This window comes from Ranitomeya variabilis, chromosome 4 (assembly GCF_051348905.1).
Source record: "Ranitomeya variabilis isolate aRanVar5 chromosome 4, aRanVar5.hap1, whole genome shotgun sequence".
Classification (NCBI taxonomy): Eukaryota; Metazoa; Chordata; class Amphibia; order Anura; family Dendrobatidae; genus Ranitomeya; species Ranitomeya variabilis.
In genome coordinates, this window is record NC_135235.1 from 104,868,731 (window position 1) to 104,888,085 (window position 19,355).

Here is a 19,355-nt window from a genome sequence, read left to right on the forward strand (position 1 = left end):
TCATCCACCTAAGTCTCCTGGAGCCAGGGCACAGCCGGACTAATGATATGGCGTCCGTGCAGCCGCCCACTGCACCACCACTGAAGATAGCGGATGTTGCACGGCGGCAGAAGCTCTCCACCCTCTCCCTACTAAGGTGAAGGTGGATGGAGCATCGGCCCTATCGCACAAGGTAAGTGCGGGGGCCGACGAGCTGTCAGAGGACGCCTGTTCAGGGAACCCTTATCCCCTTTCTATTGCGGCGCTGCAGCCGCGGGGCAGCCTTATAATGGGAGCATGGCGGGCAATCCGGCGCTCTGTTAGAGCGATGGCACAGTTTACCGGCCCTGGGCCGGACTCTAACGCGGGCGATCATTCTCCCTCCTTCATACAAGGAGGGCGGCGCTACAACGGCAGCGTTCTGACGCGCATTGCAGGGAATCCACCGCCCGCCCACGACACGCCCCCTCTCTCTCTCTGGGCGCCTCTCGTTCCCGAGAAGCGCCCTTTCCACATCTCGGCGGCCATCTTGGACCAGGAAGTGCGCTGGCGGCTCTGCAGCACCACAGCGCACAGGACCTCAGGATCTCCCTGCCAAGCATCGCTGAACTTGGTGAGACGCACTCACTACGATTGTCTCTTCCCCTACCAGTACACTCACTTAAGGGAAAAGATGTCAGTCTAAGCAAAGACGGACTGGAAAGACCCACTCTGTTATTTTTGCTGTGTGCACCTCCTGCAAGGTATCTCTACCCCGAGGTCACACTACCCCGCTGTGCTCCGCCTGCGAAATGTCTGCAGCACAGGATACTCCGGCCTCTGACCCGGAATGTACTGAGCCTAGTACCCCCGCATGGGTGTCCTCCCTTGCTCGTTCTGTGGCATCCTTGGAAAGGACGATACAGTCCCTCCGTGAGCCGTCCCTTACCCAGGGCACTTCCACGGATGATGCAACGCGACCTAAGAACCCCTCTCGGCCTAGAGGTCGTACCGTTTCCAGAAGCCCTCACTCATCTAGAAAGAGGTCCAGGGTAATATCTCCGGTCCGTGTTCAGCCCTCCGGCTCAGAGAGCGAAGTCTCTCGTCACTCATCTCCAGCTCATAGCAGGGAATCCTTTCTGGACGACGCATCCAGCGTGTCCTGTTCCCCAGAGTATCGTCACGACCAAGAGACCCTAGATTCTCTCATAGACTCTGTAAGTCAGACGCTACAGTTAGAGGAGGAAACCCCGTCCAAGGCGGTTCATCCCGTGTCATTCGGGCGAACCACTAAGGCTCATAGATTTTTTCCTATGCATCCTCAATTCAAGGACATTGTCGATCTCCATAGAGTCCGTCCGGATAAACGCTTCTCAGGGCAAAAGGCTATGCAATTGAAGTATCCGTTTGCTCAGGACCTTGCTAAGGAGTGGTCTCAGTCACCCTCCGTGGACCCGCCAGTGTCGCGGCTAGCCACTAAGGCGGTTCTATCCTCCGAGGGCGCGTCCATTAAGCATCCCTCTGATAGACAAATCGAACAGATGGCTCGCTCGGCTTTTGAAGCTTCTTCGGCTTCTCTCTTCCCCTCGTTTGCCGCCACATGGGTTGCAAAAGCCATGACCCATTGGGCTGAGTCTTTAGCCTCTACAGCACTTCACGCCGACCTACCCCCCGAGGTTTCACACCTGGCCACCCAGATTGCCAGAGCGGGGGACTTTGTAGTTTCCGCTTCCTTAGACGCGGCCAACTGTGCCTCACAGGCAGCGGCCAATGCTGTCACCATCCGCAGATCCCTTTGGCTCAGGGACTGGAAAGCGGACTCAGGTTCCAAAAAATCTCACGTCCCTTCCATACCAGGGCGAACGCCTTTTTGGGGACAAACTAGATAAAATAATCGCAGACTCCACAGGGGGAAAGAGCAAATTCCTTCCCGAGCAACGAACCTTTCGTCCCTTTCGCATCCAACAGGGCCGAGGCCGATATTTCCGTTTCGGCTCCAATTGGTCCAATCCTTCCTCCGCGCCTCCCGGCGTCGGGAGAGGTCAGCGCAGGGACAGGGCCTCCCAGCCGTCTTACAAACCTTCTCCCTCTTGGAGAGGCAGACCCAGACAACAGGGATCCCGAGGACCCAGACCTAACAGGTCTCCACCTCAATGACTTTTGGCAAACGCCAAAGGACACAGACAGAGTTGGCGGCCGCCTACTCCTCTTTCGGGACGCGTGGCTCTCGGTAGTTCCCGACCGATGGGTCCGCGATCTGGTGTCCTTCGGCTACAACATAGAGTTTGTCTCTCTTCCCCCAGCTCGTTTCTTCCAGTCCCCTCCTCCCAGAGCAAGGGTCCGTCAGTATTTTCAGGCCATAAGATCGCTATGGGAAGACGGGGTCATCATTCCGGTGCCCCAGAACGAGAGGTACCAAGGTTTTTATTCCAATCTTTTCATTGTACCAAAGAAGGACGGCTCAGTACGTCCAATATTGGACCTCAAGCTTCTCAACAAGTACGTCCGTGTACGTCATTTCCGTATGGAGTCCCTCCGCTCGGTAATTGCCTCTCTGGAAGAGGGCGAGTTCCTTGCATCTCTAGATGTTCAAGACGCTTACCTGCACATCCCCATTCTGCCGTCTCATCAGCGTTTTCTCCGCTTCGCGGTCCAGGGGCACCATTTTCAGTTCGTCGCCCTACCTTTCGGGCTGGCCACCGCTCCTCGGGTGTTCACCAAGGTCATGGCAGCTGCCGTGGCCATTCTGCATGCTCGGGGCATAGTGGTGTTGCCCTACTTGGACGACATTCTCATAAAAGGCTCCTCTTTCCGGTCCTGCTCAGAGGCGGTAGACATCACGATAAATACTTTTTTGCGCCTGGGCTGGAAAATCAATTTCAGAAAATCTTCCCTAGTCCCGGCCCAAACCATATCCTACCTGGGAATGATCCTAGACTCCTCTCAGGGTTTAGTAATTTTACCTCCGGGAAAGGTATCCACTCTACAGAGAGAAGTCCGGAAGCTTACTCAACCTCGCTTTCACTCCCTACGCTTCTCCATGAAGGTTCTCGGCAGGATGGTGGCGGCAATGGAGGCAGTGCCCTTTGCGGTTTTCCACCTTCGTCCCTTACAACACGCCATTCTGGCAGTATGGGACAGGAATCCTGCCTCGCTCGACCGCCGTCTCCTTCTCTCTCGCCCAATCCGACAGTCCCTCAGGTGGTGGACCAAGAGGTCCTCCCTGACTCGGGGGAAGTCCTTCCTTCCGGTGCACTGGCTGGTTGTCACAACGGACGCCAGTCTCTTCGGCTGGGGTGCAGTGTTCCAGCGCCACTCGACTCAGGGTCGCTGGTCTCCGCAGGAGTCCCAGCTGCCCATCAACATACTAGAGATTCGGGCAATCAGACTGGCTCTCCATCATTTTCAGCCGTTCCTCTCCGGCCGTGCGGTCAGAGTCCAGTCCGACAACGCCACTGCGGTAGCCTACATCAACCGCCAAGGGGGCACTCGCAGCAAAGCGGCCATGGCCGAGGTGACGCTCATTCTCCGCTGGGCCGAGACGAATTATTCCATACTCTCAGCAGTCTTCATCCCGGGCGTGGAAAACTGGGAAGCGGACTTTCTAAGTCGCCACAGCCTCGATCCCGGAGAGTGGTCTCTCCATCCCGCAATCTTTTACCAGATATGCTCTCGATGGGGGACCCCGGACGTGGACCTAATGGCATCTCGCTTCAATTGCCAGGTTCCTGTCTTCATGGCCAGGTCTCACGACCCCTCAGCCTTCGGAGCCGACGCTCTCGTTCTCTAATGGCAGGGTTTCAGACTCCCATACATCTTTCCCCCAATCCCTCTTCTGGCAAAGGTGATCAGGAAGATCAAGGCAGAACGGATTCCAGTAATTCTCATCGCTCCGGACTGGCCGCGCAGGACATGGTATGCCGAGATGGTTCAACTGGTCTCAGACGTACCTTGGAGGCTGCCGAGCCGCGCAGACCTCCTGTCTCAAGGGCCCATTTACCACCCGAACTCAGAGGCCCTGTGTTTAACGGCGTGGCCGTTGAGTCCTGGGTACTGAGGCAGAAAGGGTTGCCCCAGACGGTGATATCTACCATGCTCCGCGCACGCAAGCCTTCCTCTATGCGCATCTACCACCGCGCCTGGAAGGCATACTTCGCCTGGTGCAGGAAGCGGGGACGTTTCCCCCTCCGCTTTTCTATCCCTCACATTTTGGAATTCCTCCAATCAGGAGTGGACTTGGGTCTTTCCCTCAGCTCTCTTAAAGGCCAAATTTCGGCTCTCTCGGTTCTTTTTCAGAGAAGGATTGCAAACAGGCTGCAGGTCAGGACCTTCATCCAGGGTGTTTCTCATATGGTTCCGCCGTACAAGATGCCCTTGGAACCATGGGACCTGAACCTAGTTCTCTGTGCTCTTCAGGAGCCCCCCTTTGAGCCCTTGCATGAAGTGTCTTTGCTGTTCTTGTCTTGGAAGATTGCCTTCCTCGTGGCTGTCACGTCTATTAGACGTGTCTCTGAGCTGGCAGCTCTGTCGTGCCGGCCTCCTTTCCTCGTGTTCCACCAGGACAAGGTGGTTCTGCGGACATGTCCGACTTTTCTTCCGAAGGTCGTTTCCTCCTTCCATCTTAATGAGGAGATTGTCCTTCCCTCACTGTGCCCTGCTCCTTCCCACCGCACGGAAAGGGCGCTCCACACTCTGGACTTAGTGAGGGGTCTCAGACGTTACGTCTCCAGGACTGCGTCTCTCCGTAGGTCAGACGCCTTGTTCGTTCTTCCGGAAGGGCCACGGAAGGGACTTCCCGCTTCCAAGGCCTCCATTGCCAAGTGGATTCGTTCCGCCATCCAAGAGTCCTACCGTGTCAAGGGTCACGCCGCACCTCCGGGGATCAAGGCTCATTCTACCCGGTCGGTCGGCGCGTCCTGGGCCATCCGGCACCAGGCATCGGCAGCACAGGTCTGCAAGGCTGCTACATGGTCCAGTCTTCATACGTTCACGAAACACTACCATGTGCATTTTCAGGCCTCGGCAGATGCTTCCGTCGGTAGGCGAATCCTACAAGCGGCTGTGTCTCATCTGTAGCTCGTAGGCACGCACAGCATTTATAACTTTTGGTTACCCACCCAGGGACTGCTTTGGGACGTCCCATTCGTCCTGTGTCCCCCAATGATACGTAGGAGAAAAGGAGATTTTTGTGTACTCACCGTAAAATCTTTTTCTCCGAGTCATCATTGGGGGACACAGCACCCTCCCTGTTAGCCTAGTTGGCTCGACTGTTCTTTTCAGTCTGTGTTTTGACTATGACATGTTTTCTGTTTTTTGTTAACTGGTTTACTCCTACTGCTTTGTTACCGAACTGGCTCTGGATTGTCCAGCCTGTGGGTGTATACTGCAGGGGAGGAGTTAATCTTTTGTGTGTGTTTAACTTAGTGTCCTCCTGGTGGCAGCAGCATAACACCCATTCGTCCTGTGTCCCCCAATGATGACTCGGAGAAAAAGATTTTACGGTGAGTACACAAAAATCTCCTTTTTTTTTTTTTTTAAACTATTTAAATATATTAAAGTTGCCAGCCCACTTTATCAAGTGGTGGATTTGTACTATTATTTGTACACTCCTCTGAAGAGTTGGCACACTTGTTAGTGCGGCCTTCTTTACAGCTTTCTTGCTCTCAATATGGATGCGAAGCCTGTCTGTGTTTAAAACTGTTTTTCATCATAAAACATGTTGGGGACTTTATTTGGTGACATTTAAATGGACAAAAGGGTAGTCCCAGAACAGGGTTCTTGTCCATAGGAAGGATATGGGATAGCTGATCTGTCTAGCTGGACCTGCACTCCATTCACTGTCCTAGTCTGCTTTCTTCCATCAGCAGCATAGAAGGTTGTGCTTGTGTGCACATCTGCATTCTGCAAAGCACCTTTCTCAGGATTGCTGGAAATTCCAGTTGTTTAACACCCAGCAATCAAACTTATTCACTATACAATAACGATTTATATTTTTTTAACATTCTGAGACTGACCCTGGTGTAAGTTAAATGGTTGCAGAAGAAAGCTGTATGCAAATATTTTATTTCCGAATGAATTTTATGCAATGTGTAGAGAATCTCCAGTGGATTGTTATAGGTAATGTGCCAATCTCAATGGTTTTACAGAAGGACATGCCATCAAAACCTTCAATTGAGTTCTGAAGATAAAATTATATTGAGAATTACTACTTGTGGGACTCTGCCAAATACTCTCATTCTTAAAAACTGACTAGCTGAATTCTTCTAAGCTTTATGTAAAACAGGTCAGTTTTCCCCAGGAGGCAATGCAAAAGTCCCTAGCAGGGGAAGGAGCTGAGCAGCTTGGTCAGGAGTTGAGGGAAATGATGAATTCAGGTACACGAGATTTCCTGTTTCTACATGAATCAGAGTAAAAAAAAAATAACTGGGTAGAAAAGCAATATGAGCAATCGCAAGTACAGTGTCATATGATACTTTCGGTCTTGACCGTATACAGCAAAGCTGACACCCTTGAAATTGTTCCAGAAAATGAAGTATTTCTCCCAGAAATTTATTGCAATGACACTTGTTTGTTTTCCTTTTGTGTATTGGAACAATGCAAAAAAGCGAAGGGGGAAAAAACAAATTAAATAGAATTTCACACACAGCCTCCAAAAACATGCCTGACAAAATTGGCACCCTCATCTTGTGATGCCTACAGCAGCCATTTTTCCAAATTCCACTGCAGCAGTGTCTTGGGACCTCACACCTTTGTCTGGACCATTTTGGAGGTGGTGTGTAAAATTATATCCAGTTGCCTTTCTTTTCCTTGCTTTTTTTTTTTTTCTTCAATTTACAGAGTGTCTAACAAAATGTGTAATTGCAGTAATTTTCTAAGAGAAATGCTTCATTTTCTGGAACCATTTCAGAGGTGCCAACACTTCTAGCCATGACCTGTATTAAGAGGATAAAAACATTGATGGTAATGCTAGTTTAAGCACGTCTTAAACTACTTTGACTGAGTTTAACTTGCAAGTTTTGTAAGCCGAGTTTTGTTTGTTTTTGTTTTTTTTCTCCCCCCCCCCCCCCCAGAGAAGTGAAGGGGACAAATGGAAAAGTCATTAGTGACAAAGACCTAGAGCTTCTGCTGGACAGAAGTGATCTTGTGGGTAAGTGTATACTAAGAAATTAAAATGTAGTCTTTTTGACTTTATGAAAGAGTATATGGTTTACTGCATTTCATAGCATAATGTCTGCCATATGTATTAGTGTGGAGGGGGGTCTAAGGACCTTTCAGATGCTGCAAGGTGTGCAGTGTTTTGTGTCAATAAATTTCCATTTGTAACTATAGGACACCCTTATATATTATAATTTTTTTTTTGTTTTGCAGCACAAATGAAAGGAATTAAAACGGCACCTAAAGAGAAAAATGGTCTATTTTCAGTAGTTGAAGACAAAGAAGACATTGAAGTCTAATTCTTGCTTTAGATTTGACCTTTTGGTTCAAAGGCTTTAAAAATTAAAAATCTTTGTTTGCTAAATATTTTTCTATTGCACTTTTAATCAAACTTCCCGTGGAAGTAGTTTTATTGTCTGTCTAGTTTAAATATTGTTAATAAATAAATAAAACTTGTATACTAAACATGGCTTCATACGTGGTCACAGAGAATGTATAAACATTCTAAATCACAGAACATTTTTTTTTTTTGTTAAACAGATTTACATTTGTGCACCCATTTAAATAGTAGATATTGTGTTATTTTATATACAGATGACCCCAATGTGTTAGAAAAAAAATGCACATCTTTCTATGGATTCCTGTGGCTGAGTCCCATGTTTATTCATAAAGGTTTTTTGAATAAACAAGTTATCAAATGAAATATTTTATTTTAAATAGACAAGGTATGGTCAATTACAATTAAAAAATAAATGGAACTAAAATACATTTCAGTTAAGACAAAATTCTGCAGTAAAAGCATTGTATGATCTAATATACAACATCTATGTATGAATAGTTCAAAAACCCTAGCAAATTCAGTTATAAAAACATTAATTTCACTAATTCTAACAAACTACAGAAGCTTTGGACAAACCATCCCTTAGAGCAGCAGTCCCTCAATCCCTATAGTGTATATGAAAAATGGGGATTTTTGTGTACTCGCTGTAAAATCCTTTTCTCCGAGCCATTCATTGGGGGACACAGATCGTGTATTTAATTGATTAATCATTTGATTGATGGGGGAAAAATGCTCCTGTTGAGAATCTTATAAATGTGCCCCTGCTGTATTATTTATTATAGCGCCATTTATTCCATGGCTCTTTACATGTAAGGAGGGGATATACATAATAAAAACAAGTACAATAATCTTGAATAATACAAGTCACAGCTGGAACAGGATGAGAGGCTCACAATCTACAAGGGATGGGTGAGGATACAGTAGGTGAGGATAGAGCTGGTTGTGCAGTGGTTTGGTCGATCGGTGGTTACTGCAGGTTGTAGGCTTGCCGAAAGAGGTAGGTCTTCAGGTTCTCTTTGAAGGTTTCGATGGTAGGTGAAAGTCTGATATGTTGTGGTAGAGAGTTCCAGAGTAGGGGTGATGCGTGAGAGAAATCTTGTATGCGATTGTGTGTAGAGGAGATAAGAGGGGAGTAGAGAAGGAGATCTTGTGAGGATCGGAGGTTGCGTGCAGGAAAGTACCGGGAGACTAGGTCACAGATGTATGGAGGAGACAGGTTGTGGATGGCCTTGTATGTCATGGTTAGGCTTTTGAACTGGAGTCTCTGGGTAATGGGGAGCTAGTGACGGGATTGACAGAGGGCAGAAGCCGGGGAATAGTGGGGGGGGGGGGACAGGTGGATTAGTCGGGCAGCTGAGTTTAGAATAGATTGGAGGGGTGCGAGAGTATTAGAGGGGAGGCCACAGAGCAGGAGGTTACAGTAGTCGAGGCGGGAGATGAGGGCATGGACTAGGGTTTTTGCAGATTCTTGGTTTAGGAATGTACGGATCCGTGTAATATTTTTGAGTTGAAGGCGGCAGGAAATGGAAAGGGCTTGGATATGCGGTTTGAAGGAGAGATCAGTGTCAAGGATTACCCCGAGGCAGTGAGCTTGTGGGACTGGAGAGAGTGGGCAGCTGTGTAATGGCTGTCTGACTGTACAGGAACATGGTGTGATCATATCACAGCTCCTTGCCAGGGGAGGAAGCAAGAGAGGATACAGACATTACAGCATGGGATCACAACTGATTCTCTGAGTTAAACATGACCGAAAAAACAGGGAAATCATTTTTCTCAAAAAGAATCAGCTGTGATCCCATGCTATAACATCTGTATACTCTTGCTTCCTCTCCTGCCCAGGAGTTGTGGTATCAGACCATGTTCCTGCATGGTCAGACACAACCATTACACAGCACACAGCTGGCCACATTTATAAAAGATCAGCTTAGGAACTTTTTTTTTTTTTTGTAAATATCCAATTGTAGAACTTATATTTTTGTGTTTTATTCCGAGATCTACTAAAACGTACCTTTTTCGTGGGAAAACCCTTCTACATTGGTCCTAATAGGAACAGAAAACACGTTAAGTTAATCTCATGTGTTAGTGCTGTAATGGTGGCTGAAGAAAACAATTATCGATAAGTATAATTTAAATTTCTCCTTATCCTCATTGGGGGACACAGACCATGGGTTGTATGCTGCTTCCACCAGGAGGCTGACACTTAAGTCAAAAAAAGTTAGCACCTCCCCTGCAGTATACACCCTCCTGCTGGCTCTCAGAGAACCAGTTCAGTGCAAAAGCAGTAGGTGATCAATAACAAGATGAGTATAACATGTCAAATTAAAGAACAAGCTAATAACAGGGTGGGAGCTGTGTCCCCCAATGAATGGCTTGGAGAAAAGGATTTTTTTGGTGAGTACACAAAAATCCCTATTTCTCCTTTGCCTCATTGGGGGACACAGACCATGGGATGTCCCAAAGCAGTCCCTGGGTGGGAACAACATCAAATCAGGCCCTATGTAAACGCTACCTAAAAATGCACTACCGCAGTCTGGCTGCCCAGACTTTGCAGGAGTGTGGGTTAGAAAATTATAGTTCTCCAAAAAAAGTGCAGACTGGACGAACTTGCAAGCTTCCAGGCATGCTTTGCTGACACCTGGTGCCTAATAACCAAAGAAACCTCAATCGACAGAGTGGAGTGTGCTGATCCCTGCTGAGACAGGCTGACCTCTGACACGGAAGGACTCCTGGAAGGTGGGAATGAATCCACCTGGCTATCATAGCCGATAAGGCGGCTAAACTCTTCCCGTGACCATCAGAAAGCCCGAATAAAGCATCTGACCTTCAGAAAGACACTGTTCTCGATTACATACCTTCTCAGAGCTCTCACCTCGTTCCATTTTGTGGAGTGTATCTGGACAAGACGAGGAAAGTACAATGTCCTCGTAACGGTGGAAGTCAATACCACCTTGGCAATAAGGGACGGGCACGGTCTGAGTACAACCTTGTCTTGACAGTGGCTAGCTCCAAAAAACTTGCCTGAATGATGTGACCGCTGCGAAAAAAAAGTCAACCTTTCATGCCAGAAAGATAATTATCATGAAGTGGATTAAAGGAAGTCTGCTGTAAGAAGACTTCCAGGACCATTCAAGGTCCCAAAGATCTAGCAGTATGCGATAGGGAAGTACATGTGAAACTCCCTTCATGAAAAAACTGTAATTGCCGTTTTGTTGCAATAAGACCGAAAAGGTCAGAGTTTGGACTTCCAGCGAGCTGAATGCCCATCCTGAATCCAGATTATTTTGAAGAAAAACTTAAAAGGGAGGGGTCTAAGATCCCTGCCCCAAGCGAAATGTATACTGAGGTGGGCTACAGTGCTAGCCGCTGACAACTTGTGAGAGTCCTGCCTGGGTCAGAACCCAGGATTCAATGGACAAGTTGAGAAACACAGAACCCCTGGGATCTAGTGTCAAAACGGACCCTGGAGAGCGGATCTTGACGATTGACAATCGCCAGGAAAAAAGGTGATTAATTGTAGTAGCTTCGCAAACAACGCCTGACGTGGTCAGTCCGGATTGCACAGGAGCATTGGAACAGTTTCTGTTCTGAAGACTCAGAAGTAGCGAAAGAGGGGAAGCGGAACTGGCAACGCTGAAGAATCAGAGCATGCCCTGTAATGACATTGGATCTCGAGACTGAGCTATGAACTCGAGTGCTTTGGTGGGGCCTTCTGGATGCAAATCAGATGGCGTCCGGACTTAATGCCAAAGGCAGATATGTTCAAAGATTTCTGGATGAAGTTCGCGGCTAAGGGAAGCTGCCACCCAGTTTTCTTTGATCTGCCCATCAAAGAAAGCGAGCGGCCTCGGCCATGGCCACTCTGCTGCTGGTACCCTTCTGATGATCAATGTACGCCGTGGCGTTATCCGATTTAAATTCGGATGGGGTCGCCCACCAGAAGACAGTGGAACTGCCACAGGGCTAGCTATCTCTCGGTTCTCTGGAAGCCTTGATCAAGAGTTCCCGAGTTGACTGGCAGCTTTGAGCAGTGTGGTGACATTCCCAAGCCCAGAAGGCTGGAATCGGTAGTCACTACTAACCGTTGAACTGGAAGAAAGGATCTCTCCTGGTAGAGGGAAGAACTCAGAATCCATCATCTGAAAAACCTGTCTGACCCGCAGAGACAAGTGGAGCGAAGGGGACTGCTTGCATTGTCGCCACCTTTTTTCCCAGAATTCTCATAGCCAATCAGAGGGCAAGCTCTCTGTTGGATGGCCAAGCCTTGTATGACCAACCTTCTGGAAGTGTCCAGGATCATCCGCAAAAGGGATATCTGCTGGGCTGGAAATGGGGAAGATCTGCTTAAGTTTATCAGCCAGCCCAGGCGAGAAAGGGTATCGCAAGTGATACAGACAGACTCAGCGCAGTGGAAGGACAGTCCCTTGACTAGAGTCGTACAGATAGGGCAGGACGACCACGTCCCCAGAGTGAATGATGGACGTGATAGCCACCCTGCTCCTTGAGATCACTCTGGGAGCGGTAACCAGGCCTAAAGGCAAAACCCTGAACTGATGGAGGCAATTCCAAAAATAGCAGGCTTTAACAACTTGTTAAAAGTTTGAGGTCCAGGTTCAGTCTTGCTTTTACCCTCCTTTTAATTTGGAACCTAGATCTGTGAGATCTAGCTTGTCTAGGACAACTCTTCCACTGCTGGTTGAGTCTATAAGAACCCTGTGACCCTTGTACCTGCGTGGGAAACGCCCTGATAGGGAAGAGGTAGTGGGCCAGCCTGGATTGGTTTCAACTTCACTGAATAACTGACCCTCTCGTAAGAGAGTGATGTCAGAGACTTTTTGGACGCAGAATCCTGTGAGCCGCAATGCCCTTCTGAATGTAATGGCATTTGCTGCTGACAGCGCCGTGTACTAGCTGGGTCCAAAGAGGCGTGGACCCCATAGTCTCCTGCTCGAGAGATATTACTGGCCAGGCGTACTGCCTTCGGAAGTAGGGTACTGTGCTGATTCGAAGAAGTTAAGATCTCCGATCAGGAACCCATTGCTTTAGCGACCATGTGGAAGATAAACCATCTTTTGCTGTCTTTGGACGGTGTAGGGTTGAAGTGATGAGCCCTCGATCTGCCGTCCCTTAAACAGGGAAGAGGAGAGGGACCACCCGTCTCCTTGCATCATTTGCTGAACAGTGGTGATGCAGTGTGGGCTGCCCGGATGTCAAATGGGTGATGTCTGCACATTCCAGAGTTCAAGCTCCCAGGGTGGATGGGACTGTATGGGAAGGTATGTATATTGTGCGTTTATTATTTTCCCAAGCGAGGGTTTGCAAATGGATTGCGAGAACAATAAATTATTACAACAACCGCTGTGTTTTTCATTAAAATCCTTTTTAATCATGTGTGTGTGTGTTTTTTAACCCTTTCCTACAATTGAATTAATAATGGATAGGTGTCATAATTGACGCCTCTCCATTATTAATCTGGCTTAATGTCACCTTCCAATAGCAAGGTGACATTAACCCTTCATTACCCCATATCCCACCGCTACAGGGAGTGGGAAGAGAGTGGCCAAGTGCCAGAATAGGCGCATCTTCCAGATGTGCCTTTTCTGGGGTGGCTGGGGGCACATGTTTTTAGCCACGGGGGGGGCCAATAACCATGGACCCTCTCCTGGCTATTAATATCTGCCCTCAGTCACTGGCTTTACCACTCTGGCGGAGAAAATTGCGCGGGAGCCCACGCCAATTTTTTCCGCCATTTAACCCTTTATTTTAGCAGCTACAGTGCCCAAATTTTGCACATACACACTATTAACATTAGTAGTGTGGAATATGCAAAAAAAATGGGGATATGAGATGGTTTACTGTATGTAAACCATGTCTCATATCATGTCGGGTTTGTGAAGGAGAAGGAAAAAGCCGGCAATTGAATTACCGACTTTTCACTAACACCGCTGCGTATTTCTCGCAAGTCACACTGCAGGTCCGTGTGGAATCCGTATTTTTCTCGCCCCCATAGACTTTCATTGGCGTATTATTAGCGCAATACGCTGACAAACGCAGCATGCTGCGATTTTGTACGGCCGTAGAAAGCCGTATAATACTGAACCGTAATATACGGCTAATAGGAGCAGCCCCATTGAGAATAATTGTGCCGTATGTAATGCGAGCTTTACGGACGTAGTTTGTGCGCTCTTACGTCCGTAAAACTCGCCAGTGTGACGCCGGCCTTAAGGCTGTGTACTGAGACCTAAAGTACACTTCCAGGAGCCCTTTTACAGGGCTACTTACAGAAAATGGTAGAAGTGGATACTGCTGGGGGGGAGGGGGTTGTCCCAGATCCTGTCCTGTAGTCCAGAGCCTGATGCAGATTAGCGCTGGTCTTGGCGCTAAAAGACAGGATCTATCCACAAGGCCGCTTCTGGATGCACGTGTCCGGAAGCAGAATGAGGGGTGTAGGAAGATGGCCCCCGAGTACACAACGGGTGCTTCTAGTCCTCAATGAGAAGCACCAGGATCGTGGGAGGGGCCACTGGAACGTGTCATCGCATGGGCGGCGCCTCCGGATTGCGGCCTAACGCAGGCCACAAGTCGGGGACTAAATTTTTCAGCGTTTCCGGAACAGAGGCGGAAATACCAGCTTGCAGCCTAGCGCATGCCGCAAGCAGTGGACTAAATTTTTCGGCGCCGGAGCGCATGGAGTTACCAGCTTGCAGCATAGTGCGAGCCGAAGCCAGGAACTATATTACCAGCACCCAACCGGGAAAAAGGGTGACGGCTGTAGGGCCCCTCCCTGACTGTCCACTCTGGGGAGAGAATGCCCAGTCGGAAAAAAGATCCTGAGGATCGTGCTGCAGGAGCCCCACGGGGGGCCCAAACTTACCGCCGGAGCTGGAGGTAAGGCACAGCCGGAACTCTGCTGGTGAGGGTTGCAATTCAGACAGTGCAGGAACCCTCCATCCACCATCCCCTTTTAGTGGGGAGGGACCGTCCAGCTCTTTGCAGTACTGCTGTTCAATCGGTGGTGCAGCACGGACGCCATAGAGGCCTCTGTGTATCCTAAGGGTTCACTGCCCTAGGTTTTCACAGGGCTGTGTCCGGTAGTAGCCTGACTCAGAAGGGGTACATGGAGGGGACACTCCATGTTCCGGTCTGTTGCTGGTACAGAGATCGGCGCCCTGCAGGGAACCGTCACTCCTAAGAAAGCTCAGGCATGGCATCCCACGTCGCAGGAGAGGATACGGGGAGGCGACACTCGCCGTGCTTGCCTGTTGTTGGTTGGGGGAGATCGGCCCCTTGAAAGGGTGTGTCGCCCCAGGCTTCCTTGTGAAAAAGATTTAAAAAGGTAAAAAATTGAAAAATAAAGTATGGTCTGGATAGCAGATCCCAGTGTGCCTCCTATGGACACTAAGCATGAACTGGTTCTCTGAGAGACAGCAGGAGGGTGTATACTTCAGGTGAGAAGCTAACTTTCTTTGTATTACTTAGTGTCGGTCTCCTGGTGGCAGCAGCATACAACCCATGGTCTGTGTCCCCCAATGAGGTGATGGAGAAATTAAAATTATACTTATCGATAATTCCGTTTTCTTTAGCCACCATTACAGCACTAACACATGAGATTAACTTTGCGGGTTTCTGCTCCTACTAGGACCAATGTAGAAGGGTTTTCCCACGAAAAAGGTACATTTTAGTACACCTTGGAATAAAAAATAAGTTATATAATTGGATATTTAAAAAAAAAAAAAAAAAATGTTCCTAAGCTGATCTTTTATAAATGTGGCCTGCTGTGTAATGGCTGTGTCTGACCATGCAGGAACATGGTCTGATCATACCACAACTCCTGGGCAGGAGAGGAAGCAAGAGTATACAGAAGTTATAGCATGGGATCACAGCTGATTCTTTTTTAGTTAAAAATGATTTCCCTGTTTTTAGGTCATGTTTAACTCGAAGAATCAGTTGTGATCCCATGCTGTAATGTCTGTATCCTCTCTTGCTTCCTCCCCTGGCAAGGAGCTGTGATATGATCACACCATGTTCCTGTACAGTCAGACAGCCATTACACAGTACACAGCAGGGGCACATTTATAAGATTCTGAACACAGTAGCATTTTTTTCCCATCAATCAAATGATTAATCAAATACATCTTTGTTTCTGTGAACTCTTGATGACCTGGAGAATCATAATGGCAAGTCAGTTTACCATTTAGGGAACATGGTAAATAAAAAACAATTGTAAAATTGAACTTTTTTTTTTTTTGCAATTTCACCACACTTGGAATTTTTTTTTTTCCATTTTCCAGTACACTAAAATCAATGGTGGTGTTCAAATGTACAACTTGTCCCAGAAAAAGAACAAGCCCTCTTATGGTCATATTGATGGAAAAAAAACGTTATGGCTCCGTTAGAATCTGTTCTGCTCGTGTCATGTTATTGTAGGCGTCTTTTATAGCGCACAAGTGTGAACAACTACAGGTCTAAAAAGATGGGTACCACCAGAGCAGACACTAAACGGAATCCAAAGTGTCTACATCTGCCTTATTATGGTGTGTGTTTCTGTTGAATGTTTTATCTGAATTGTAATTTTGTGGGATTTAAATGCTCAGCGTAGAACACAAGAATGTGGTCCTACCTTATACTGGAAGCGATCAAAAAATGTTATGTACCCAAAAAATGTTACCCATAAAAACCCTATCCCATGCAAAACCAGCCCCCACTCAGGTCCCACCCCCTCAAATAAAATCCTGTGTTCGCTGCTCTCCCAAATCAAAATGTCTCCTCCTTCTGAGGCCCAGTGTACTTAAACCAAAGTAAGCAGCCCCATGTTTGGCATTATTGTAGCAGGGAGAGTGCACTTAATTTACGGGGCAGGTGTCTCCAGAGGCACAAGCTGGGCACAATGTATGGGGGTACAATGTATGGGCACTAAACTGGCAGATTTTGAATTCTCCAGACTAAAGCACGACGTGGCTGTTGCAAAATAGTCACTGCAGACGTAGATTAATTTAGAGGTGTAATTTCTACAATGGGGTCCCTTCTGGTGCCTGAATAGCAGAAAAACCTCCTAAGGGCTCTGCAAATGTTGCCCACAAACCATTCTAGCAAAATATGTGCCCCATAAGCCAAATGGCGCTCCTCATGCGAGTGGATTGGAGCACTGACAGTCGGCTCACGCTCGCCGCAGAGCTGAAGTAGTGTCATTAGCATTTCGCATCAAATGTGATACGCTAGTGGGACCCCAGCCTAACCATGACTTCTGACATATAAATTATGGGGTCCAGTTTCACCTATTAGCTTTTGTGTAACTGACATTTGCAGCAAATGAAGAAAACAATTAGTTTCAACACTAAATTGCTATATTTCAACATCCAAAGGTTATACAATTGAGTCACCTGTGGGTCCAAATGCTACACCCAAAGATGAATGCCTTAGGGTACCGTCTCACAGTGGCACTTTGGTCGCTACGACGGCACGATCCGTGACGTTCCAGCGATATACTTACGATCTCGCTGTGTCTGACACGCTACTGCGATCAGGGACCCCGCTGAGAATCGTACGTCGTAGCAGATCGTTTGAAACTTTCTTTCGTTGTCAAGTGTCCCGCTGTGGCGGCATGATCGCATCATGTAACAAAGGTGTGCACGATATTGTATACGATGTAATGGGTGGAGGAGCTTGATACGTAGGAGCGCCAAATTCTCCACCTCCTGTGTGCTGATTGGACGGTACAATACTGTGCCCTCATTCGACAGACGTGGTACTATTGCTCCCGGCCGATAAAACCGCGGCTCTCGAGCACTGTATTCTTTTCTGGTGACAATTTTTCCAACCAATGCGCGCACAGTAACCAACGGCCAATCAGCACATTACAGGTGTAGTTGGCTAGCAGCACAACACGCCCCTCGTGAACAACGTCACGCATAGATTATGCAAAATCTGCTCTGAATTGTGAGAGCACCTCCTGTGTGACATGCCCTTACGACTTCTACATCGCAAATACGTCATGAAATTATCGCTCCAGCGCCGTGCATTGCGAAGTGTGACCGCAGTCTACGACGCTGGAGCGTCACGGATCGTGCCGTCGTAGCGACCAAAGTGCCACTGTGAGATGGTACCCTTAAGCAGAGAAACATCCAATATGGGGTCGCGTGTGGGAGGGGGTGTTGTTCTGCTGACCTGGCACCTCAAGGGCTCGGATAATGGAGCCCACAATCTATTCAAACAAAATCTGCATTTTAAAGGGCAAGTAGCGCGCCTTCTCATCCAATCCCTGCCGTGTGCTCAAACAGAAGTGTACAGCTACATGTTGGGTACTATGACGTTCAGTAAAAATCGCATAACAAACCATAGGGTCTATTTCCTCCCATTACTCCTGGAAATTATAAATTTTGTGCTAAACACAGTATTTTAGTGGAAATATAAAAAGGATTTTTTTTTTCACATCTAAATGTGTTGAGCATTTTTAAACCTACAAGTGAAAAAAAAAACTTAATATCACTAGATGAATTCCTTCTGAAGACTAGTTTTTAAAATGGGGTCACTTAGGTGGGGGGGGGGGTTCTGCAAATGCAACATGACATTCACCATCTATTCCAGATAAATTTATGCTCCAAAAAGAAAATGGCATTCATCCCCTTCCGAGCCCTGGCATGTGCCCAACTAGCAATTTTTGACCACATATGTTTTATCCCCAAATTTGTAAATGATACTTCATATTACAAAAACATAATTTTTATTTTCACATCTACATTTTAAAAGTTTCTGTGAAGCACGTAACAAGTGGGGAGTCGTTTTCATAGACTACAAGTTGTCCTTCCCTCCTTTTGTCGCAATTTGAAGAACCAGATGGAGAAGTTGCATACATTATACGTTAGTAGATGTGTAGTTAGGTACCTTTCAGCTACCATCGAGTGTAGAAAGGATAGGTCTTTCTTCGTATCCTTCCAGGGCTCTAGAAAGGGATGAAGAGCCTCAAAACCTATTATTGTGAGATGGATTAGGGAGGCCATTTTTCTAGCCTACTCGTCAAACAGCAGGGAAGTGTTGGAAGGTTTAAAGGCTCATTTCACTCAGGCCATGGCAACCTCCTGGGCCGAGAAGGCGGATGTCGCTATAGAGGAGATCTGTAAAGGTACCGTCACACTCAGCGACGCTGCGGCGATATAGACAACGAGCCGACCTAAACTAGATCGCTGGAGCGTCGCTGTTTAGGTCGCTGTAGAGACGTCAAACACAGCAACTCCAGAACGATGCAGGAGCGATCCAGTGACGTAACGGCGACTCACTTCTCGTTCTCGCTGGTTGTTAGCTCCATGTCAAACATTGCTGGCGTTGTTGCTTTTGATGTCAAACATGACGATACACGCCGACCTGACGACGAAATAAAGTTCTGGACTTCTAGCTCCGACCAGCGATGGCACAGCGGAATCCAGATCGCTGCTGCGTGTCAAACACAACGAGATCGCTATCCAGGACGCTGCAACGTCACGGATTGTTGTCGTTCTCGTTGCAAAGTTGCTGAGTGTGACAGTACCTACTTAGTCCTTTCTGTCTACATTCTATAGACACTGCAGATTAGATATGGGTGCTTCTGCTGATCTCACCTTTAAGAGGATGCTTCAGGCTGTAGTCCTTCCTTAGATTGTATTTTGTTTTGATCTCTGTAATTCTTTCGTGGTGCTGTAATGGATGATCAAATAAAGTCCTTTGTTACTTACTGGTAATGAGATTTTTCAGAACCCACGACAGCACCCTAATATTCCCTCCCATTATGTGTGTGTGAGTACTGCCTTTTATAAAAAGTTCTTATATTTTCACACTTGTAGGTGTTATGTGGTGTTGGTTATATTGTTTTTCTAATAACCATTGGAGGTCCTTTCATGAGCTGTAATCCAACTGATGCGGGAAAGAGGTGTCA

The 19,355-nt window shown here is 47.5% G+C and overlaps 1 protein-coding gene across 1 annotated transcript in view; it reads left to right on the top strand.

Moving 5' to 3' along the window:
* The window catches only part of HELLS (helicase, lymphoid specific), a 63,157-nt gene extending 55,588 nt beyond the window's left edge, over nucleotides 1-7,569 (top strand). The window contains exons 21-22 of the mRNA XM_077259036.1: nucleotides 7,029-7,105; nucleotides 7,327-7,569. Coding sequence (XP_077115151.1) covers nucleotides 7,029-7,105; nucleotides 7,327-7,412 — 163 coding nt within the window. The 3' untranslated portion in view covers nucleotides 7,413-7,569. The remainder of the gene's footprint in view (nucleotides 1-7,028; nucleotides 7,106-7,326) is intronic.
* The last annotated feature ends 11,786 nt before the right edge of the window (nucleotides 7,570-19,355 follow it).